Source organism: Symsagittifera roscoffensis, chromosome 3, assembly GCF_963678635.1.
Source record: "Symsagittifera roscoffensis chromosome 3, txSymRosc1.1, whole genome shotgun sequence".
Taxonomy (NCBI): domain Eukaryota; kingdom Metazoa; phylum Xenacoelomorpha; order Acoela; family Convolutidae; genus Symsagittifera; species Symsagittifera roscoffensis.
In genome coordinates, this window is record NC_087064.1 from 31890207 (window position 1) to 31914762 (window position 24556).

Sequence of the window (24556 nt, forward strand, 5' to 3'; positions counted from 1 at the left end):
TTTTTTGTTCAGTATCTGATAATTCTCTGGCTTTCAACCGAAGGTTTTTGTAGAAATCATCCATTGCATTTTCTCCAGAGGATGATTCATAAACAGATTGGTTTAGATTTTTTGTCAACTAGTAGGGTTCCAAGTGAACCCGGTTTCTGTTCTTCCAATTTTGTGCTTTCATCAAAAGTTGTGCTGGTGTTATCAACTTAGATGCAAAGCGCTTCAGTGTCTGTATATAATGCAAATGGACATATAGATGATCCGAACCAGTGCTGGAAGCGGAACTTCCAGCCCTCCGGTCACATTTTGATAGCAGTTTCTTCATGCGGGCCACACAAAATAAGTTGATCTTTCAAAACTTGATGCGATGAGAACCCATAAAATAATCGATCGCAAAATTTGGTTCGATTTGAGCTATTTTTAAATTGACGAGCCAGATATCCATTAAAATTGGTTATTAAACAGAAATGAAACAGAAATGAAAACTATTTCCGTCAGAAAACAAGCAATTTAATGCGCTTGAATGTTTCTTTGAAAAATATAAAGGCACTATTTGCTTCTTTTTGAATCTAAACACGTGAACTCATAAGTTATTCTTAGACTCGAAACGTGGGATATTTTTTATTGGCATAGGAAAGTTCTGTATTAAACGTTTGATAAATACAGAGTTTATTGGGAAATCTTACACGACGCGAATCAGAATTAAAGTGTATAAAAATCTCTTTTAACGGATTTCAATTGGGTTGTAATTTATTTTAACTTTGATAAAAACAATTGATCAATTTTTTGGTCACAATTTGTTGTCTGAGAGTTTGAAAATAAGTGCTTGACTAAACTCGAACGGGCTAGTGTTCACGAAAAAACACGTTGCCTTTTGCGTTACTGGTTGAAGGAATCTACTACTCTGGGTAGCCTCAATTCAGACTTTCTTGAGAAACCTGACTTGCCTCAACATTTGGTAATCGTTTTGATGAACAAAAAATTCCAGAATGGGCACCCTAAACCGATAGAACGTTATAATCCAGGCTGAAATTTAAAACATAGATGTTTGGGACGTATGAATGAAACAAATCATGAATTAATGATGAATGAGCAATCTGAATTATTAAGCCGACTGCGTTATATCAGCTGTGGAATCCGCTGTTTTCCAATATATATCCTTGCCGATGCACGATAACTTGTTAAAAGTTTTCTTCTATAATTTTTGAATAACTTTTCAATCATGCATCATTAAAAAGTCATTGTAAAGAAAAATTCTGTTCAGAAAATCAAAATGTCAGATCAGAAAACTTAATTAATAGTACTTTTAACAGTATACTTACTTAGTTTTACGTTGACTAAACTACGTTCAGCTCATCTTGATCCCAGCTTGGTTAACTTGTTAAGGGTATTTATGATTGCGGCTAATTCGCCACTAAGATCTTGTCGAGATGAGGCGAGGTAAGGAGTCGCACTATGTTTCCGAGAAAGTTTTCCTTCGCTAAAAATACTTAAAACATTGCTTGCTGCACAGCCTCGACCAATTTTTATTTTTAGCTGTATACCATTTCTACGGAATAATTTTCCGTTTGTCCAGCGTTATAGCAACGCTGTTTTTTTTTATTTTTAAAGCGTTGTTCCAGTGTTATTTCATAGCTGTTTGTTCCCTGATAATTGATGCCATTTTTTTTTCAAACTTACAGAAGCAGAGTTTCACTGTGTAATACGGTCATTTGCTTGAGGGAATCTCATCGATTTTCAGCAACACTAAAGGATAAGCTTTTTACTGGTTGAAAATCATAGTCTGATTTTGGCGTTAGATGTTTTTCTTAACTAATTTGATTTGTACTGCCGATAGTCATTTGCTTGGTGTTTTAAAAATAACTGTTCAAAGGGTCAAAATCTAATTAATCATAATAATTACAAAAACCATAAGCGAAAAACATCAAATATGATAATCATAACATTAATCACAACTATCATCATAAAAATAAAAATTATAAGTAAAATGATATTTTTATATGCTAATAATGAAAAAAATGAAAAAAGTTCTCCTTTTTTCAAAATGTTGCTGTTCGAGCCAAGTCGCGAAATACGGAACCACTGAATTTTTTGTCGGTGAGAAAATTAAATTGCTCTAAAAATGAACTCAATCTTAGTAAAAATCTGGATTTTGCAACCAAGAGAAAAAAAGCAATTTTTAAATTTAAAATTCTACTTTTTGTGTTCGAATTTCTAATTTTTTTAACGAAACTCTTTGGAAAAAAATATCAAAGGAGCTAATTTTGTAGAAAAAATTTTTTTGACCTTGCGTTTTTTCTTCTTCAAGCTCAAGGTTATTGAGACTTCAGCCACCACTAAGGAAAGACCGCCATCCAAAGATAGTGGCATTCCTCACTTTGGCACTAAAGTCATTAATTTCGAGAACCCGAAAGTTGATTTGACATTTTACTGATTCTAGCATAATTTTATGTGCAGAGATAACCCCTGGATTTGCTTAGAGTAAAACTTGATCTGAATTAGATTTGTTAAAAAGTATATTATATTAGAAAGATTTCTAAAATCTTCGGTTTTTTTGTAATTCTGGTTGAATCAGTTTCATTTTCTGATCAATTTGTTTCAAAAATAGCTATGAGCTACTTCTGATTTGAAAAATAATTTTCTGATAATTTGTTTCTGATCACACCACGCTCAGAAAAAATGGCTTTGAAGGCTTTCAAAAATTTCGGAGCAAAAAATACTAAAATTTCATTTTTTGAAAGTTGCTGAAGTTCATCTTGTGCAGCTCAACCAATCAGATGATTACTAGCTTACCGTTAGCTGCCTGTTAGGATGTTAATTACGGCATTTCTAAATATCACATCTGATTGGTTTCTTACTTTGATTTATTACATGAAAAAACTTTCTCCTTCAAATGTCCTTACCCAATTTTGTCTTAACACTTTAAGCGGTTTCACTAAGAGCAAAGCATTTTTGAGGGATTAATCAAAATTGCTTCGCTCCTACTTTCTTAGTACCAACTGATTTTCAGATTATTCGACTTTTGATCAGTATAACAAATAAAATAAGAAATAAGGAAAACACGAGTGTAATTGAGAGTCTTTATTTCTCAAAAACGCAATCACAACAAAATGTATGCATTGCGATAAAAATTTGACGGTGCAATCATACCGTCTTTAGTTCTATGAGATAAAAAATGATTACAAAAGATTATTCAAAAAATACTTTATTTTGTTATGGATTATCACAAATCAATTGATCAATCATCCCTCACCCCATTTTCGCGTCAACAGTGGACAATACAAAAACTCAAAAACTTACTTTCAGTGTGAAAAAAATCACTAAAACTGATGCACACAAACCCCATTTCTTCTGTCTTCAAAGAAAAAAATATTGCGTGCATGTTTTAAGTGATGCAGAAAACAACCTTTAGTTTTCAGATACTTACAAGGTTAAAGTATTTAGAGTACCAATCCTTCTTAATTAGTATTCCTCGAGGCAATGGTCCCCCATGCAAAAGTTTTTCATTTCCAATTTTTCTTCTTCAAAGTTTTTCTCGACAATCAAACAAAATTAAATTCAGCGGTCGATTTATTGCGTGCTATGAACCTATCAACTATCTACTTGCCTTTTCTGGCATTTTTCGAAGCGTCTTACCGTTTTTGACTGCGAGGAGATAGCTCAATTGGTAATTACGGGCTGAGAGTGCTCAACTGATTCACTAAAACTTTGAGTTTTGTTATTGACTATAAGATATTTTTAAAAGCTCCCCGAGCTGACAAAATTGAATTGAGATCCATTTTAGCTTGAAAAAAGTATGCAGATTAATTTCAATTTGATTTAGGTTTTAAAAAAGTACGTTGATTTAAAGGAAAAATTGGGATCAATTTTAAATTGTTTTAAATCATTCTAACGTCTATGCTAAAACTTGATCCTCATTGATTTTCAATCGATTTAAATTGATCTCAAATCTAAACAAAAAGAATTGATCTAAATCAATTTTAAATCGATTTGAAATTTTCTACTCTTTCTTCAAATTTTCCAGTGTCAGAAAAAATTGAAAAATATTTTACGTGTCGTTACAATTACCAAATGTGATTTAACTTCCCGTAAATTGTACCAAACGGCCTAAATTGCTTTGAAAATTTCAAGCACGTCCGATCATAGAAATTTGAGCAAAATATTGTTTTAAAAATGTTTTTCCCATAATCTGATAAACATATATTATCTCATTGCAAGTTTTGTTGATCAAAATCTGATTTTTGTGGACCAAACTTTTGATTTGTTACATAAAATTTCCCCAAAAACTCATTTACATTAAAGATTTTCTATGGTTTCATTGCATAATTTTGAGCTCAATATCTGATTTTTGTGGACCTTTTTCTTGATTTATTTTTTACGTTTTTGCCCATTATCTGATTTACAATGATAACTTTCTATCTTTTTTACATATTTTGGAGCTGAAAATCCGATTTATGTGGTTCTTTTTCTTTAATTCTATAACATCTGGCACGTATTTTTTTAAAAAACAAGTTGAGAATAAAATAATTCAAATATGTTTTTAACAAAAAGTTTTTTCACCGTGTTGCAGAAAACTGATTTTTTAGACATTCAAGTTGATCTGCTCAGGGGTCTTTCAAAATTGATTAAAATAGATTCAAACGGATTTAAGTGAAATTCAGATGGGTTAAAGTGAGCTTTGGATGGGTTTGAGTGAGTCGGAAAATCGTCCAAATCGATCTAAATAAATTTTTAGACGCTTAAATTGATCCAATGTTTCACGAACAACTGATTAAGATCGGTTTAAAATCCATTTAAGTACGTAAAATTTACCCTAATAATTGATTTGGATCGATTGAAAATCGATTTATTTTGAATCATTCAGAAACCATTTTTGTCAATGCGGGTATCATTTATAAACCTAAATGATATGCAAACGTTTGTCTTACTTGTAGCCTTTTGATAGCTCAAACCTTTTTAAAACTTTTGCATCATGAGCACATACTTCCCTGGATTTACCCCCGCGTTGGTAACCTCCTCCAAAATTACCCGTGCACACATTTCCGTAGAAGAAGAAACACTAAATTGAGAATAAGTCCATTTCGACGTTTGCAAAAACATTAAAAGCATCCAAGAGGTGATAGTTGAAATTCGTAAGTGGTAGGAGGAATAAAATGGACAGGGTGGGGGATATTTGAACGAGAAAAGTGTTTGATTAAAAAATGAATTTTTATTCTTTTGTAATGGATTAAATTGATTTCTGACTTGAAAAAGAAGTCAATCATAACAACAGCAGGCCATTTTGATTGTTTTTCTATTAAGCTTCGATGATTGAACCCCTTTTTGGTCGACCAGACTACAGCTTTTGACTGCTTAGTCGAATGTATGTCTGAAAACGCATTCATTGGCACCATCAAATGGTAGTTATCAAGGTGTACCAGCTCTAAAAAACGACTGTTTTTTGTCGTTTTTTTTCAAAAAGGTTCAAAGTCAATTTTCTGCTCATTTGGACAGCTTTACTTGTGACAATATCTTTTTGTGACTATATAAGGTCTTCTGCAGCGTTTCAGTTGAAAAAAAAAGAAGAAAATCTTACCTTTCTTGGAAATCCAACATGCGTCACTATCATCAAAATCCGTTCAAATCTGCTCATTTTTTGAAATTTGTTTTTTCTCCCTTATTTGAATCTTTCAACTTTCCAAGCCAGTTTATATCTATTCATGACGTGAATAATCTTTCACACGAAATTTTTCAAAAAAGCGATAATTTCCAGTTCGGTAATTTCCAGTAACTTTCCCATAATCCCTGATTAATTGTTAATCCTCGGTGCGTGCAAAGGTAGATTTTTTCTGTTAAAAAACACCATAGCCCCAAAACGAATAGCCAGAATATCCTTAAACAAAAAACACAAGGAAAACGGCAAGCAATTTAACATATCATTCCAAAATTTTTCTCGAAACTTATGAAAAAGTGATAAGAACGCCCAAAGCATAAGAACTTCGTAACACTTCCATTAAAAACTTGAATCACTGAGGTTTAAAAAGTATTCTTATCTTATTCAAAAGACGGAATTGTTTTCTCAGCCAAAAATCACCGCTAAAGAAACTATCAAAAAAACTTGGTACTTAATAGTTGAAGTACGTGATTCTTTTTATTTTCTTAAAAGTTTACAAAAGCTCAATACAAATTCTGCAAGCTCGTAGTGCCAACAGAACCGTTCGTATCTTTTGTCTGCAAAAGAAAACAATTGATACCTAAATCTACTTTCATTCATTTCATAAGTTCTCTTGTAACATTATTATACCATTACTACAACTTTTTACTTTTCCACTACTTTAAAGATGGCTCCAAAAATCTCACAACAAGCGCTCATAATCAAAATGATGTTTTCAAATACTTCTCTAGAGAGCCTTGAACGATATCTTAGCAGCGAAATTGTACAATCTACGGAATTAGAGGATGTTAAACAACGGCTAACGAGCTTTTGAAATGCCTGCAAGAAATGGATGAATTCCAGATGATATAGCGTCGTATCCTTTAGCAGACGTGCAAAATCTTCTAAGCAATACCTTTTCACTACAAAGCCGCAAATGTTTGCTAATGAAACAAATGCAACAAAACGGAAAACACTACAACAGGATCCAGATAGATGACTCCTCCAGTCACTCTACTCTGCAACTATCCTCATATACGATCCCAACCAGCAGTAGATTTCCCGTGCAAACTTCCAGTAAAATTTATAACTACAACACGTACAACGTTTCTACGGCAGCCATTAGTTTTGATACTACTACACCAGCGGTGCCATCAAATGCATTTGCGTTACGCCAACCAATCCGCTACGACACAAGGAATATACACAACGTCAAAATGGTTGCATATACCTCCAGATCTATGCAACAGTTTCCATGGCCATCACATCGACGACAATGTGGTGATATATACGATCGACATGGTTCCTATGAGAACACAGAGTTCTCTGGAAACGACGGATATACACTGAATCGATCTCTACAACAGCCACAAACCAGTGCTAATGGTCCAACATGCACTCTACAGATCAATAATCTCAAAGATTTCACGCTTCCTGGTATTAAGCTCCCAAAGTACGTAATCTGTTAGTATGAATTAATTGGTTTGAGCTGTACCAAACTGCAAGACGAAACAATTCCAAGTTAACTGATGTGGAAAATATTAACTTATGTGCAGTACCTGTGTGTCGATAAAGTCAAAAACGTTGTGGAGAGCTACGACATGAATTCTTCACAGTATATTCAAGCAATAGATGAGCTAAATCGCAGATGTGGCAGCCCTAATTTCGTTGTTGCAGCTTTTTCTAGCGAGCTGAGAAATTTTGAGCGACTGCTTGTTATCGAACCTCAAACGTTCGTCAGGTTCGCTTCTTCCCTACTTAAGCTGTTGCATAGTTCTGAACTTAGCGACTGCACGTCCGACTTGAACTCGAGTAACCTTACTGGACTTGCTCGCTCTAAAATTCCTCCAGCAGTCTTGTGCAAATAGGAAGAAAACTGCTTACATAATGGGATGGACTATGCTACACTCAAAGATCTCACAGACTGGCTTAAAAAGCTGTCCTAGAGATTTACCCGATGCACCCCGTCCTTTTACGGGAATCAAAAACTGGGAAAAGATCCAACAAAAAAAAACTTACGTAACCGTGCGGAAAAGCCAGCATACCAGAAAAAAAATAACTTCAAGAAGTAACCAAGGAAGCCAAAATCGTCGAAATGTCCTAGACAATGAAGACTACTTCATTGGTAATTGCCCAGCTTTTGCAAGGCTAATTACGCAACAAAAAAACTCAATTATTGAAGGATATGCAGTTGTGCTTCAGTTGCCTGGGTAATCATAGATCAGATGACTGTTCTTCCACTTTACAAAAGAGTCAAGATAAATCTGCACACTGAAACACTCAGAAATCCAACAATTTCAATTTGGAAAACCAAGTGAAAACCAAATTCGGTCTAAAAAAGCAACTCCAGTTTATGCCCATTACTTTTTTCAACAACAACCAAGCGGTTTCTTGCTATGCAATTCTTGACAATTGCAGCAGCTGTTCTTATGTCCTGAATTGCACCCTACAGTGTAAGCCCAGTCGAACAGTTGAAATGAGCATTCGTGGTGCTTTCAGTGAGGACACTGTTTCGTCAAATCTGGTTCAACTACATATTGGACCTTTCAACTCTACTTCTGTTACGTTTACCCTGCCATCAGTCTATTTGGTGGACACGCTCAACTTCGATTTTGTAGATGTCGCAAGTTTGAACAACGCATGTTCCCGGTATGACCATCTACAACACATTGTTTTTCCTAATCTCCTCGACAATTCGGTACTTTTTCTATTCGGCGTCGACGCTTTCTGGAATATCGCAGAGAAGGAAATTTTGAAAGGCCCTGCCGGCAGTCCGAATGGAGTGCGCAACTTGCAGGGATGGACAATAACCGGCCCGCTTCGTCAAAAGTCTAGAGATGAAATGTGCAACTATCGTCAAACCAATTTTCATAACTAATTCATGACAGATTCTGAATGAAACAACCATTAAGTATCGACAAAGACAAAATAGCAACCAAGCTTCAGCTGAAGTCAATCGACTGGCGTCGTAATGTACCATCTGTTCTTCATTTTGGTGGGATGTGAGAACGTCAGGTTTCGATCATCAATTGAGTCTTCTTAATGAACTAAGGATCAAACAGACTTTCAATGGATTTTTTTAAATCTATTGTAGTAGAGTGCGAAGGCCTCATCCACTATTTGCGACATTAATGACATATTGCCGCTTACATCTAACCATTTCATACATGTGAGGCCATTCTTTTACGCTTTTGCAGCTTCAATCTAGGACCAAACAAATATCAACAAACTAAGCAACAAATCTTGGAAGCTAACCTAGACCGACAAGACAGCTTCTGGAAGCGATTAATGAAAGAATACGCTCCAACCCTGATCAAACGAACCAAGCTTAAACAAAAAGAGGAAACCATAGAAAAACATGTTCTCGTGTGGATCCTCGAAGACTTTACTGCACGAGGCATATGTACTCTGGGTATAATTGTTGAAACGTTTACCGGTCCTGATGGCATTGCGCCGTCATGCTTAATCAAAACAGCATTAGGAACACTTACTAGGCCCGCGATGAAACTAGCTTTAGTAGAACCAAAAACGGATTTGTAGACCTCACTAGCTTTTGTAATACCAATTTCTAACCCCTTTGGTCTACGTAACTAATGCCTTCCTCGAGGATACTCATGATGTGAATGATCTTTCACGTGAATTACTTGAAAAAATGGTAATTTCAAGTTCGTAAATTATAAGTCAGCGGGGTGTGATCATAATTTTTGGATGACGTAATAACCACAAAAAAGTTTAAAATTCAAATGAAACAAGAGTCTTGGATAATATCTTTTTCTGCTGAAGCATGGTCTTTTTTGTTAATACAATTCACAAAATTTGCAGTTTGACGCATTGGTATTTTTGTCTAAATCAGCAAATTGCTTTTTTGGAAAAAAAAGTGGCCCGTTCTTTTCGTTGAGAATACAGAAACAATATCACTGATTATTAACAGATGTGTAGCGATTCCTAGCTTTTCAGTCTCACGTTTCTTATGCCCAAAACAGAAAGGGGCTTATTGTGAGTATTCAAATTCCTTTGCTATGTTAACTTTTTTTTGTCAAATTTGATGAATTCAACTGTTACCGATGCATTACAAAAAGCATTAGACATAATATTAGTCGCAGGTAGAATATTCAAGTGCCCAATAGAAGCTTCCAATCTGATAAAATTTTTATGCAAATAATCTGAACTAAATTTCTGTGATTTCTGATCCAAAACTTTTTATTTCTCGTCTAACATAAGAAATATACAATTTCTGGAAGGAAAAAAACAGAAATCAGTTCACCACTCAAAGGCATTGAAAAAACAAGCTCCGAATACACACATTAGCCGTACCACAACAGTGCAAATTTGAACTTCTGTTAACAAGTGTAGTTTATATAGTTTTATATATGTTAATTTATATAGTTTATATTTTCTACTTATCATAGAAGTTGGTTCATGTCAAAATTTTGATTGGTTCATGTAGCAGTTTTCAAAGTTTTCAAAATTCTATAATCTATATTTTCTCAGTGATATTTGTTTCATGATGCGTTTTTATGGTTTTTTTAAAGCACCAAAGTAGCAGCACACTGTTTTACTTTCATGAATGGTTTGGAAGTGTTAGTTTTTCTCTAGTGCGGGAATTTTTTCATTAATAAGAAGAGACCTCAATGAAATTTTTGTTTGGCGGAAAAATGTTGTCTTCAGTTTAACCAAAGAAAAAAAAATTTCAATCAAGTATATTGGATTTTATTAGTTTTTTTGTATGATTTAAGATATATTATACTGGAAAAAAAGAGATTCTGATGTCTCGAGAAATATCACGATCATAATCAATTACAAATCCTTTAAACATCTAACTTTGCTACTAATAATCAATAATAATTGTCAAAAAAACAGTATAATAATTAATTACTTATAATCAATTACTTAAGCCTAAATATGGATGTGGCCGGTTAAGATTGGGTGAGAGACTAAACTGCGCTTGACTCCAAACTTTGTGCTGCACTGAACCTCATATCTGATTGTTGTGTAGTTGTATGATGATCGCGCAAAAGCTGTAAAACTTTCAGGGAATAATCGGCGTCTACGTTTTCATGTTTGGCACCGTGCGTGAGACAAGAGTTCTATGTTTTATGTGATCCTAAGTTAAATCATGGATTTTCGAGCTCGCAACGGGGTCGCTCACACCACGTAAAAACCTTGCCTCAAAAATATTTCTGAATCGAGTCTTACTGAAAATTATATATTTTTCATCAAAAAATTGGCGTCTAACTTTTCATGTTTGGCACGGTGCGACTAATATGTTTGAAAAAAACTAGGAAAAAAATATACATTTTTTTCTTGGAGCGAAAAAACAAATCAGTGTGAGACAAGAGTTCTTTGCAGTAGAAATTTAACTGATCGTTCCGACAAAGTTTTAACTTGTTTTAAGACTTGTCTCTAGTCTCCAGAGACCTACACTCATCAAAATGTCCTTCTATACATTGCACAGTTTAGCCTCGCATTGATTAGGTTATCTTAGGGAACTTCGCTGTTTTTTCACTTTACAATTGCAATTTTCTTCTTTTTTTGTAATTCGCGTCTTGGAATAATTTATTTCTAACAATTTTCAAGCCAAATTAAATAACAGCTTACGCTGTAATTCAACAAAAAAAAACAGCTGATGAATCAAGTCAATGTCCTGAATGTTCCGACTGCAACTCTATTGGCATCGAATCGTTTTTTATAAAAACAATTAAGAAAAGCCATAACTTTCGGACAAAATCATATATCAAGTGAGACGCTTCGAGCAGTACGAAAATAAAATGACCATTAACTAGCTGGCATATTCTTGTTATGAAACAAAAACTGATAGTTTAAAATTTTAACAAACGTTCATTTTAGTGCATTTGTATGTTTTTGGATATACCAGTGAGTAAAATCAGGTAATCAATTAAATTGGTGGCAATTTTCCAACGTTTTTACAGAAATTAGCACTTGAAAACATCAGGAAAGCCTTCTTCTGAATTCAGTTTTTCCTTGATTAGCCTGCTGTTTCTTCCTTCTTGCTTTTTTGCCCCCTTTCTTAGATCCACTTCCACTAGCCCCACCATTGTCTTTTTTCTCTCCACTGGCTCCTGGACTTTTATGTCCTTTTGTGCGAACCAAAGTCTCGTCACAAATCCATGCATTATCTCGACACATGATGTTATGTTTAAACCAATGAAAAGTCAACTCCTGATCAACTGTTGAGTAATTGAAATATGCCGAGGCCATATGACGGAGACCGGCATCTTCCAATTCTCGGCCGAGTATGACATAAGGAGCGCCCTCGACTACAGTCGGTTGATGACTTCGCCTAAAGTTGCCTGGGCCGAAACCAACTTCGATGATAACATTTGAGCAGATGGTAGGCAAATAAACGGCCTGAAAAAAATGTGTTCTTCAGCCAAAATAGCCAAATTGGAGTAAATGATTGTTTGAATATGATTTTCATACTAAATTCTGCGGTAATTAACATCATGCAAAACGTCAAAGCAGAAAAAGAGCGAAATTTTTTTTAAGAAAAAGGCAGTTCATAGATGGCCGTAATCCGACCCCTGCAGTTGAACAGCTTTCAACTCGAAAGGTTTAATTATTTGCTTGAAAACAATCAGTTGCTTGAAAGTTAATTGTTGAAACTCGAGAAAAAAGATAGCTGCATGATACGTTTTTTTGATTAAGTTATCTGCACTTGAAAGTTGAATCAAGAGCTTTCAGAGCACATTTGAAAAAATAGTCATTTTTTTAAGAGCTAATTTATTGATACTGCGTTCCACTGAAATCTTATTTGAGTTTAAGTTTCGAAATTAGTGACAAAGCAATGTGGCAGAAGTCAACAGTATCATGGCTTCGCTGCATTACCTTTTGGCACCTTCAAACATCATTCAACGGTTCAAAACTTCAAAAATTACTAGCAGGCGCGACAAACACAATTACTTTTTTTGAAAGTTGATGCGACCGAACATAATTCTAGTTGATTTGAGAGATTGCAATGGCCCGCAAAAGTATCAAAAAAAGATTGATATGGACCGCAAAACCATCAAAATAAGAAACCTAACCAACAACTGAAAATAAGAAACCTAAACAACCATTTGAATAGGTTTGCAAAAAACTAAGGTGTCTTAAGCAAAGTACGCAAGCAATGAAACTTTGAAATATTTCAATTAGCAATTGAAAGCTTTCACAGAAAAATAAAAAATCGAGTTTGATTAAAGAACCATGCAAAAAAGAGAGATTGTACAGAAACTACGAGAGAAATTGTTTTAGTTTGTTTTGACATGGGTATATGGGTTCACAAAAAATGTTTTTGGAAAACTGCTCAGCCGATGAAAAATCAAAAAAAAGTTAAAAGCTCGAACAAATTTTCTAAAATTTGAATTTAACCAAAAACAAGTGACTCAAACTCAGTGATAGCTAGATTTGGTTTGCAAAAATATAGTTTTATTAAACAAGATATTCATGTAAAACTTTTTAAAAAGTTTCTTACTTTTGATTTGCTTAAAATATTCACAAAAAAGATAACTATCATCAGAAAAGTACTCACTCAATTCATTGAAAATCTTGTTTTTTTTCCGTTGGTAACACTTTAAAGTTAGTTGAAATGATATTCAACCAGTTAAAATATAAAAAAATTTGATTTATATTAAAAATTTAAAACCTGAAAAAAAATCGGGAATCCTTTTGCGCAAGAAATTCAAATATTGACAGAGCATACGAATTGCTTTGATAACTTGAAACAAATCCAAATATTACCTAAACCAGCTCATCAAGCAAAGAAAAATTGAACATTTCTACTTGGCGTTTATAGTTTCAATCGATTTCCGATATAAAACGTTTTAAACATGCAAATTTTTTGATTACTTGATTTTCTTTGCCAAAAAAACTTGAAAGTTCCCTCTGATTTTGCGACCACGAGCAACTGCGCAAAATCCAATTTATTATCAGAAAAAATTCAAACATCAGAAAACTTCAGTGGTTCCAGTAGCTTGAATAAATCGCAAAAATTATCTTAAGTATGCTATTCTACAGATGAAGTTTTTAAAAATTTCAAGTTAGTTTTTTTTGTTTTAAACAAGTTGAAAAAATAATTAATACTCTCTGGCTCAAGCTACTCAAGCAAGAGAAAAATTCTACCGGTTTTGACACCTTGAACTGATTCAAAAACTTGAAAGTGATTACAGTTCTGCAAGAAATCTCTCAAATGTTTGGAAACATTCGCAATTGGCGTTGGAAACTACAATTGGTTTACAAAAAATAATTTTGCTTAAAGACAACTTCAAGTTAAGTTGATAGCTGAAATCTATCAGAAAAAATATTCTATCGAAAAACTGCTCACCCGTTGAAACTTGTTTACGTTGCTGTTTGAATCGGTTCGCAGAAATTGTAATTTTTTACAAAGCAAACTGTTCAACCATAAAGAACATTTTCAGTTAATTTAAAATAACATTTTAAGTTATCATAATCAAACTGCTCAAGTCAAAAAACAATTCAAAATATTTTGAAAGCTTAAATGAGTTCTCAAAAAATTAAAAATCATTATAGGCATGCATAAAATATTTTTGTTAGCTTGACTGTGATAAAATAGAATCACACAATCTGGCCACTAAGGTAAAAATAACCGCAAGAAAACACTAATTGTATCCAGAGCAACGTAAGCTGCTCAAGCGATAAAAAGGACTTTTTTAGTGCTACTTTGATGCTTTGAAATTGAAAACAAAGGGTAAAATGTTATCATAAGCAAGCAACAAAAGCAAAGAACAAATATTTAAAATCATCCGATGGGTTAATTAGATTTACGAAACTTAAAAAAACTCTAAGCCACCTGTTCAAGCAATGGAATTTAGAAGTATTGCAAATAGCTTGAAAAACTTGAATAATTTACAAAAAAAATTTAACTCAAGGAAAAAACATGTTTTGATAGTTTGAATTTCTTCATAAGAAGAAAAAGTTTGGTTTAGCAAATTGCTTCAGTAAATCGCAACTGTTTGGTTTGGCAAATCGCTAAGTTTTTAGGTACTCATAATGAAGAAAAAAACAGGACTTCTGATTATTTTTTGATAGCTTGAATTAGTTCGCAAAAAAATTAAAATGATCAATTGGAAGCTACTGGTTTAACTCTAGTTCAACTGAGAGAAAAATTTCATACGCCAGCTACTCAACCAAACATAACATATGTCAAAATTTTTACTAGATTGACTAGGTGTTCAAAATGTTCAAATGTTCAAAGTAATATTAAGCTAGCTACGCAAACGGCGAAGCAGTTTTTTCCAATTGTTTCGATATCTTATAAAATTTTTTGTAATAAGTAATTTTGAGCCAATAATGCAGGCGAGAGATCTTTGAAAGGTTTTTATATGAAACTGACATCTTATTTTCTTTGATAAAAACATGAGGTATCTGAAATAGTCTACTAACTTATTGACAAAAGCATGAGGTAATTTGATATCTTGAAGCAGTTCACAAAAACGAAAAGTAGAAAAAAGTAAGTAGGTAAAAACATCATAAACGAGCTAGTCGAGCAATAAAAAAGCAGCACTAAGCTGTTTTGTTATCTTCAACTAGATTGCGAAAAACGAATTTATTCCAGAAGTTTTGTAAAAATAGCTGATAAAAAACGCAAAAATAGCTTTTTCATAAAACGTTATTCAAACAATGAAAAATTTCAAGTTGAATTATTAGCTGGAACTGGGTTAAAATTTAAAGCCCATCTTACGCAATGAAAGAAACATTTCCTCAAGGCTAGCTATTCAACTGATGTTCTTTTGAATGATCCAAGTGGTGCTGAAGTCTGTTGTAAAATATATTGAATAAGCTAATAACACAATGAGAGAAATTTCAGATGGCTCCAATAGCTTGAAGTGATTTGCGAAAAATTAAACAAATTTTAATCAGAAGTTAAATAAGATTTGCTACTCAACCGATGAAGCCTTGAAGTTTTTCAGGAAGGTTTTATTATTCGCTTCTAGTTAACTTGGTAGCTCTAGATTGATCACAAGAAATTTGAAACTAACATAATTAAGGTTTTTAGCAATAAGTCATTTGCTTTAGTTTGTTTCGATAGCTTTGTTTCGACCTCAAAAATTTAGAACTTATCAAAAACAGTCTCATCAAGGAAAAATTGTTTGATAAATTGTTGAACTGATTGGCAAAGTTAAAGCTTTGTTTAGAGAAATTGCATAGGAGAAAAAAAGTAATTTACGTTTTTTTGATAGCTTGAATTGTTTTAAACAAGTTGAATTTGTTACAGGGGCAAGCTATGAAATTGAAAAAATCTAATATTTTATTTAAGTTAGATTTCATTGGAAAAAAAACTTTATCAATAGCTAGCAACTCACTTAGAAAAAACGCCTTTCGTTTTAATAATTCAACAGTTTTGTAAAATTTGACAGGTTTCCCAGATGATTTGATAATTGATTTGGATTATGAATAAGATTAATTAAAAATATCTTAGACAAGCTAATTGATGGCTTCAATTTGTCCGAAAATAAAAATTAAAAATTATTTTTTATCAAACTAGTCTAGCAAAAACCTGATTCATTAAAATTGCTTGGTAGCTTATAATGGATTCTAACAAAACATATTCATGTGTTCGATCTCTTTAGGCGACGAAAAGTAAAAAAACTTTCCTTTGTTTTGGTAAATAAATTCGTGAAAAAATGAAGTTGTCATGATGAAATGAAATTTTGTCACCCTTTTAATTGAAATCTGTAATCCTTTGAAAAATGAAAACTGTCTCATGCAAGATATTCATCTGATAAAACTTTGAAGTTTGAAAAAACCAAAAAATATTAGTAAATGTTTTCTGGATATCAACTTATCTCGTTCATCAGTTTTCGTTTTACTGATACGCTGGTTTAGTGACCTAGCACTACTTTCAACATCATCAGCCCTTCTGAACTATTTTGTAGGGAGGATTTTTACTTGGGGCCTTCATTGGTAACTTAATTAACATCCCGTTTTTCTTAGTAATATCAATCTAATGTCGTTTTATCAATTTAGTTATATTTTTTTCAATAATCAGTGGGTTAATTTTTTAAAAACAAAGTATTTTTCAATGTTAAATTTTGAAACTGAAAAAGTTGATACAGCGTTTTGAATTAACAGTTGAAACAAACAAAATAATATTTCTTTTACTAGGATACAGGAGGGAAAAATTTGCCTAAGTTATCAGAATAACTTTACAAGTTCTCTTTCAGTTTTGACAAAAAAATTATTCAAATCTAGAAACAACCAAGTTTACTCAATATTTTCAATCAAATTTTTGATAAATTTGAAAACAACCTCAAAGAGACTATTGTAAAATTTGATTTTTTTTTAAGCAGCAAATTTTAATTGGACTACCGTTGACAAAAATTAACGCAGGTTTTTCAATTTTTTGATGACTTTCGTGAGGAACACACTAACCGTTTTAGATTCGCTAATTTCTCACATTTAGGATACTTTTTGTGGAAAAAAACGACTAGTAAAATATCAATTTGTAGTTGTTAAAACCTGTATATCTTACCATTAAGAAATTTAGAGGCTTGCTTTCATTTTTGTAGTCTGTCAGCATGGCCAAATACTTGTCAGGCTTAATCATCTTATGCAGGAGACCGAATAGCATGTACTTGCTGACCTGATTAGAGCAACAGTCACCTAGAACAAAAATCTTGTAGATATAAAATGAATTCAGTTAAAACGTTTAATCAGGAGGGAACAAATCTTGCGCAAATTCAGGCACCTCAAAACTACTAGGTCATTTAAATTATGCAAAAATCGGTCATAGTTTGAAATTTGAGGTCGAGGTTTTGTCAATAAAATGACAGTATGATTCAAAACACTAGGAATTCAGGCTGGTAATTCACAAGACCAAACACTAAAGTGGCGTTGTAATGATGATTTTATATAATCTTATATGATCTTATAAAATCTTATTTAATCTTAAGGATATCATTTGTAGTCAGCAATTTGAGAGAAAAAAGATATCTAGGAAACTACTTAACTTCAATTGAACTGGAACTTAAATGGAATAATTTTATTCATTCCGGATTGACTTGCATATAATGAAAATGTTGGTGATTTAATGACATATATGAAGCCTATGAAAAATGCTATGAAGCCTATGAAAGAAGCATACTATTCAAGTTAAACACAAAAATTTTTGGAAAAAAACTTGGATAACGACGTAGTAAATTGAAATTAATTTTCAACGACAAAACACTCCATTTTGTTTTGATTTTTAACTCGAAAACAGAAAAAAACGGTTTTTTGTCACAAAAAGCCTAGCCATGCAATCTCATAAATTCGAAAATGATTTTTTCAACAATTTATTCCTAATCAACAAAAACTCACCAAATTGGTTATCAAGACCTTTAATTCATTTTCCAAATACTGATAAAAAACAAATCTCTTGCTAAACTGATGATTTAATTGCTAAAAGAGACTAGTCGTACAATTTTATAATCCCTCTGTCTTTGCTTTTGATATTTTTTTGTATTGTTAGTTAATATTCACAGCTAAAAGGCATTGGAGCCACATGGTTATGCATACTAAAATAGGTTTTACACGAGTCGAGGAAAGAATAGTTTTGGATTTCTCAATCTTTTGTTCTATGAAACTTTTCTTTTTATTCAATTGTTTATTTTGAATGGTGATTGATTTCTGCAATCCCGGTTAGCGGATTCGCTATGTTTTAACTAAAATAAAAAGCTACACCCTGAATGCAAAATTTAGAACGATTATTTAAGGTGTTTTTCAAGGCCTTAAACAATTACGTGGATTGGCAAAGTTGATCATGTTGATGTCCACCCATTGTTCCCGTATGAGCAGTTCGAACCAGGCCTTGGCAGCATGTGGTTCCAGAAGTCCAGAACGATTAGAGAAGTTTGGCATAAGTGTGCCTCCAAAGACCCTAGGGTCTGGAGTATGGTATGCATCCAGACAGTACCATTGACTAAAATGCAGATATTATACGGACAAAAAAATGTGAAACCACCAACCTCATAACCTCATTTTCAAAAGATGATGTCAATAATAAATAAAAAATACATGACCCGTTTAGCAATACGGTAAACTTTAATGAACGGTGAAATTTTTACAGAATAAACTAAAAGAGTAACAAAAAGTAGAAAAGAATATCAATGAAGAGTCTTCAATAATTTACATTAACAATTGTCATTAACAATTGTTTTCTGAGAGTGAGATCTACATTGAGACGCTTCTTAAGTATGAACATATTCCTGTGATATCAGGTTAAAGACCAAAAAATCTCCAACTAGTTTTATGGGTTTTTTTTTATTTTAATGGATTTGATGATAGCCGCTTTCACCTGTGTCTTGCACATGCTGATCCCCGTGGACTGATTGAGTTTGTGATCCAAAACACCAGCGACTCCCAACTTTCAGTGACTGCAGTTGTCAAGTACCCATGAGGCGTAAATGATGAGCAATATATCTCACAGGACAAAAAGGCTGAAAAATTGAAATATTATGTATCATTCTAAAGTGAGTGGGGGAAAAAACGATAAAGTACACATGACACAGGTCAGTTGATCTCGCTAGCAATTAGCACAGAAAAATTTTTGTTGACTTATTTTTCGAGTTTCTAATATCCCGTTTTTTGAAGAAAATGACGGAATACTTATTCTTAGTGTGGCTTTTTATCCAGACCAATTTTGTCTTCTCAAGGGCGTTTTTGACGAAATATGTTTTCTACCACCTGAAAGGAATCGATGACTTCAGCATAAACTCAAAAAGATGTTTTATCTGCGATCATTTTTCACTTAGTTTAGGGAGTTTGATTTGATTCTACTTGGACCAATTTATAATAATAAAAGCGCCTACAATGCCAATTTTTTTATTAGCGCATAGCAACTGCAACAACTTGTTTAAGCTCAGAAAACACAGCAATTGACTTGACCCCTGAAAACCTCAATTTTTTTGAAAAAAGCACTCAACAATTTTCTTCGGGTCTATAAAATGCCAGCTGTAAACATTAGACCTTCATCACTAAGAAATTTTTAAGCGTGTGAATCTGTTCTGAAAAAAGTGTACTAGAAAAATTAATAATGCGATATGAAGTTTTTAAAAAAAAAATTTAAAATTAAAGTGCTTTGTTTAGTATGGATTTCTTAAACTCTTGTTTATGATATTTTAATAAAATTAAAAGAATTGGTTACAAACGATAAAAACTGGTCGGCTGTTTAGACCCAAAAAAACCGGCAAGAGCTTCATATCTAAAATCGAGATTTTCAGAGATGAGTTTGAATCGGTCGATGTAAAACATTTGTGATAATTCAAAAAAAATGTTGTTGAAATATGTCCTTGAAAAATTGGACTTTTGAAGAGAAAAAAGTATTTTCAGGATTATTTTTGTCCACTAGCATATCTGTGTTTTGTTATTCAAGTCACCAACATCAGCATTTGTCGTATTTTGTTATGGAGTTTTTTCTTTTCTTCAAACATCTTAAACAGCAGTTGGAAAATAAAGTGAACAAAATTTTCTCATCTTCGAAAAAACTCGTAAGCTTGCTATTGTGAATTCAACAAAACAATATACAGTGACTTTTGTAACAAGTTTTCTATTCAGCTGTCCTAGTTCATTTGCCCTGGAAAAGTAGGACTGAAGGAAGAATTAAACTGAAAAAAAAACTACCCAAGAAAGAGGAAAAAAGATTTTAAAAAAAATTGAAATATAAAAAATTAGCTCATAGGCATAATTCTGGACTATTGCTTTAAAAAAAACTCCAAAAGTAAATAGTTTTGTGTCAGTTTTCAATTCAGTTTGTAAAAAAAAAATTTAAGATGAAAAAATTGATTGAACAAAAACAATTTGGCAGGTCAGTCAAAAAAGAAAACTTCTCTATTTCTTAACCATTTTTTTCCCATAAATAATTGCATAAATTTTCTCAATTTTTGCAAAAAATTGATTCTTGAATTACTCAATGAAGTCTACAAACCCAAAGAAGTCCCAATTTTTTGAAACTCTCAGTTTTCTCAAAGATGTCTATGTATTTCGAAAGAGAAGGAGAAGCATTTGACTACAGGCAATTTTCATTTACAATTCTATTATCCAAAGTGAATGAGCAAAAAATACTCGAAATTTTTTTACACAAAAAAAATAAGCATGTTGCACGCAAGTTGGCTTCTAAAAAAACTTCAATTGATGGGTTAGAATTTTGATTAATATAAATATTGAGTTTTCAAGCTAATAATTATATTTCCTCTCATTGAACTAGGGTAAGTTGAAGTAAAAAAATGAAGTATGAATTAAACTAGAAAAGAGTTACTCATAAAAATGGAAAAAATTGAGATATAGAAATGAAATGTTTTAGGAAATAGTTCTGGACCATTGAATTCAAAAAACTCCAAAATCTATGAGTAAGAGATTTTGTGTCAGTTTTCAACTTAGTTTGTATCAAAAAAAGTTTTACGATGAAAAAATTGATTGAACGAAAAAAAAATTGGCAGGTCAATTGGATTTTTCTGCCTGGATAACAAAACTGAAAAATTTGTCTATTGCTTTAAATTCACTTTATTCTAAAATTAATTGAATAAAATTTCCCAATTTTCCAAAAAAAATGATTCAAAATTTTTTCAAAGAAGTACACCTGCCCAAAGAAGTCTCAAGTTTCACCGAAATTCTCATTTGTCTCTAAGATGTCTGCGTAACTCTAAATTATTTTTAAAATTTAAAAGCATTTGACTACAGGCAGTTTTCGTTAACATTGTATTATCTAAACTGAGTGAGCAAAAAAAGTTTTACGATGAAAAAATTGATTGAACGAAAAAAAAATTGGCAGGTCGATTGGATTTTTCTGCCTGGATAACAAAACTGAAAAATTTGTCTATTGCTTTACATTCACTTTATTCTAAAATTAATTGAATAAAATTTCCCAATTTTCCAAAAAAAATGATTCAAAATTTTTTCAAAGAAGTACACCTGCCCAAAGAAGTCTCAAGTTTCACCGAAATTCTCATTTGTCTCTAAGATGTCTGCGTAACTCTAAATTATTTTTAAAATTTAAAAGCATTTGACTACAGGCAGTTTTCGTTAACAATGTATTATCTAAACTGAGTGAGCAAAAAATTCTGAGCAATTTCAATCTAAAATAAACCAGTATGTTAAGCCTAATTTGATTCTAAGAAGAAAAGTTTCGATTGATGCGGTTAAAAATTTGAATTATGAAAAAATATCGAGTTTTCAAGTTAAGAGTTATGTTTTTTTTTCTCAATAAACTAGGGTACTGTGTGTTTTAAGCTAAAACTTATGAACTACTTGCTATTTTCTTATCGAGCCAAATTCATTGCGTAGAAACTATTGCCACAAGATTGCTGAGCAACCATGAATAATGGGGCATCACAAAATTTGATATTCAGCTCGATTTTATTTTTATTTTTATATGTTAATGACTTTGGGTAAATTGGAGAAACAAAGTTGGAAAAACCAACTATTCAATTCGCGGATGATACAATTGTAAAGTTCGAAGAAAAAAGATTTTGTTATTTTTTTTCTAACACGCATGATACCTTAAAATTTGTATCAACTACTTGCTAATTTCTTATTGAACCGAAATCATTGCGTAGAAAGTATTGCAACAAAGGTTGCTGAGCAACCTCAGGTAATGGGGCATCACAAAGTTTGATGCTCGGCCCCATTGTTTTCATTTTATATGTTAATGATTTTTGGTAAATTGGAGAAACACAATTGGAAAAACCAACCATTCAATTCGCGGATAACACACTTGTAAAATTCACAAGAAAAACATATGCTAATTTTTTGTCTAACAAGCATGTTACCCTAAAATCTGCATAACCACATTTATCTGAGATCGAATTCTTGATAATTATAGACAAAACAGATATAATAAGGTTTGACTAAAACTCAGATTCCCTGGTTTATTCTTTTTGAAAATGAGGAAATCAAATAAAAAATTTCAGCACAATATCAGCGCATTAGTTTGGTCGAAAAATTGCGATTGGTAAACGACAGTAATAAGTTATATAAATAAAATGGCTGACAAAATTAGGTCAAAAACTTCTAACTGTGGAATATGCCGTTCATATTGCAGGTTATTATATTGCAATCATAGTTATGACTCACCTTAATTATAATAGTGAAAATTTTTTGGACAGATTACAACCAAAAAACGTCAATGGATTGCTTCGTTACAAAAACCTGGGAGAAACATTTTGCTTCTTGTGAAAAAGTTTGAAAATGTCGCCTTTCAATTTGAAAAATATCAAACTTACTGCAGAAGAGTTCCTAACAAATTTCGTTTCCCAAAAAATTTTATTCTGTTCACAAAAAAAAAATTTAAATAGAAAAAAAGTGTAAAAAAAAACCATTCAGAAAACCATCAGATTTTTCCATCGCCTTAGTTGTGTGTGCCAAAGAAAGGATTGGTTTTCTTAAAACTTGGAAAAGATTTAAAAAAAGTCAAAGTACAAAACCATATTAATAATTACCTGGTATATTTAAATAATCCAGTTCCTGTTAACAAAAACTTGGGGCTTTAACTCGTATTTTCTAGGTACAAATCTAACGTCCATTTTATATTAGTTCAATTTTATATTTATAAGAAGGCAGCCTAGATTGAAATAAACCCCTTAGTTGATTTAAAATCTTAAATCAAAAAGCACTTAGTTTTTTTTGGAAAAAACATGTGTCTGTCAAAAAAGTGTCGTGTTGGTGACTAATATCTTTTTATCTTCCTAAATTATCATAAATTTTTTCTGTTTCTCAAAATAAAAATTTATATCACAGAGGATCTATCAAAATCTGGCAGCTGTCTAAGCAAAGTTTGTTCCGACTTATTCTCCCCATTGCAGTTTTAGGTCTTTTTTTTTATTATTCAAGACCGTTTTTTGCGTCGACATTTTTCAGGTAGACGCTGTAAATTATATTGTTAATAACAGCGGCGATGAATTAAAAATACAGTTGTACCACTCACCTGCTGTGAAAATAGCAACACCTTGGATGTTCATCGTTATAACCACTAATTTGTTCTTGCGCTTTGTGAGTAAATATTAGATCAATAAATATTTGACCAGTGCGCTGCATTAGGTTTTAATTGCCTTTGCAAAGCATTTCATTACATCATAACATCTGCTGATTTTGGCAAACCGATGCCCGCGTTTTCTTTTGATCTACATGCGTTTTTTGACTTGCTAAGAAAACCGGTGAAGTCTAGAAATTTTTCAGTATAATCTTTTACGTATAAATTATAATATTATCAGAATGGCGCAAAATCGGAATCAAAATTGGAAAATTGATAACATATAAACAAACATTAGCAATACCCCTGAATGTCTAGCAAGGCCATGAGCCGAACAGTTATTGACGCGGAAAAGCTCAAAAATCACAAAAGTTATGCAGAATAGGTACGTTATGAGACTTATACCTAGTAGACCGCCACCTTGGAGATCAACATATTCCTTCGTGGAAAAGATTTTTTTTTATAGCACATCGGTTTTTTAAATGTGGTAAAAAAATAAACAATTCAAGACGCTAAAGTCAAACGAGGCAATGGCAAAAAGTGCAAGCTTGCTCGGCTTTCCTGTGCCTACATTCAGCAAAAGAGGAAATAAGAAATAACCGATAAACTAGACTGCTTTTGGCTGTAACGAACAAGAAGCAAATCTGTTTTTGTTACGGTGACGCCCTTTGCACTCTCATCTTTTTGCAGGGTTTTCAAAGCATCTGAGATTTCGAAGCACATCATCTTTTTGCAGGATTTTTGAAGCACCTTTTGCAGGGATTTCACTCCCATTTTTTGCAGGGATTTCAAACAACATTTCAAAGTCTAATTTTAATTTTGTAACTTTAATTATTTGACAGTTGCTAATTTTGGCTGGCTGTATAACAAATCAATGGAATGAAGAGCTAAGGACCCCTAAGTTTTTATCTTTTCTGTTTTGGCTGAAAATTTTCAATTCAATTATTAATTTGATTTCTAAAGCAAACTTTTCC

General features: G+C 32.4%; 1 protein-coding gene across 1 annotated transcript; it reads right to left on the minus strand.

Moving 5' to 3' along the window:
* Positions 1-11565: 11565 nt before the first annotated feature.
* On the minus strand, positions 11566-23595 carry LOC134842837 (uncharacterized). Its single transcript, XM_063859336.1, has 5 exons — positions 23538-23595; positions 18915-19056; positions 18361-18539; positions 17112-17242; positions 11566-11992 (listed from the first exon to the last, which is right to left on the minus strand). Exons 1-5 carry the CDS (start codon positions 23569-23571, stop codon positions 11573-11575), a joined length of 906 nt encoding a protein of 301 aa, XP_063715406.1. The 5' UTR covers positions 23572-23595; the 3' UTR covers positions 11566-11572.
* Between the last annotated feature and the right edge of the window lie 961 nt (positions 23596-24556).

Bases quoted from the DNA above. Each gene is read 5' to 3' on its own strand.
- LOC134842837 (XM_063859336.1), bottom strand. From the start codon at position 23,571: ATGAACATCCAAGGTGTTGCTATTTTCACAGCAG. The intron at 19,057-23,537 runs GTGAGTGGTACA...TCAATTTTTCAG, and splicing joins TGTTGCTATTTTCACAGCAG to CCTTTTTGTCCTGTGAGATA. The intron at 17,243-18,360 runs GTAATTGTTTAA...TTTTTGTTCTAG, and splicing joins GATCAACTTTGCCAATCCAC to GTGACTGTTGCTCTAATCAG.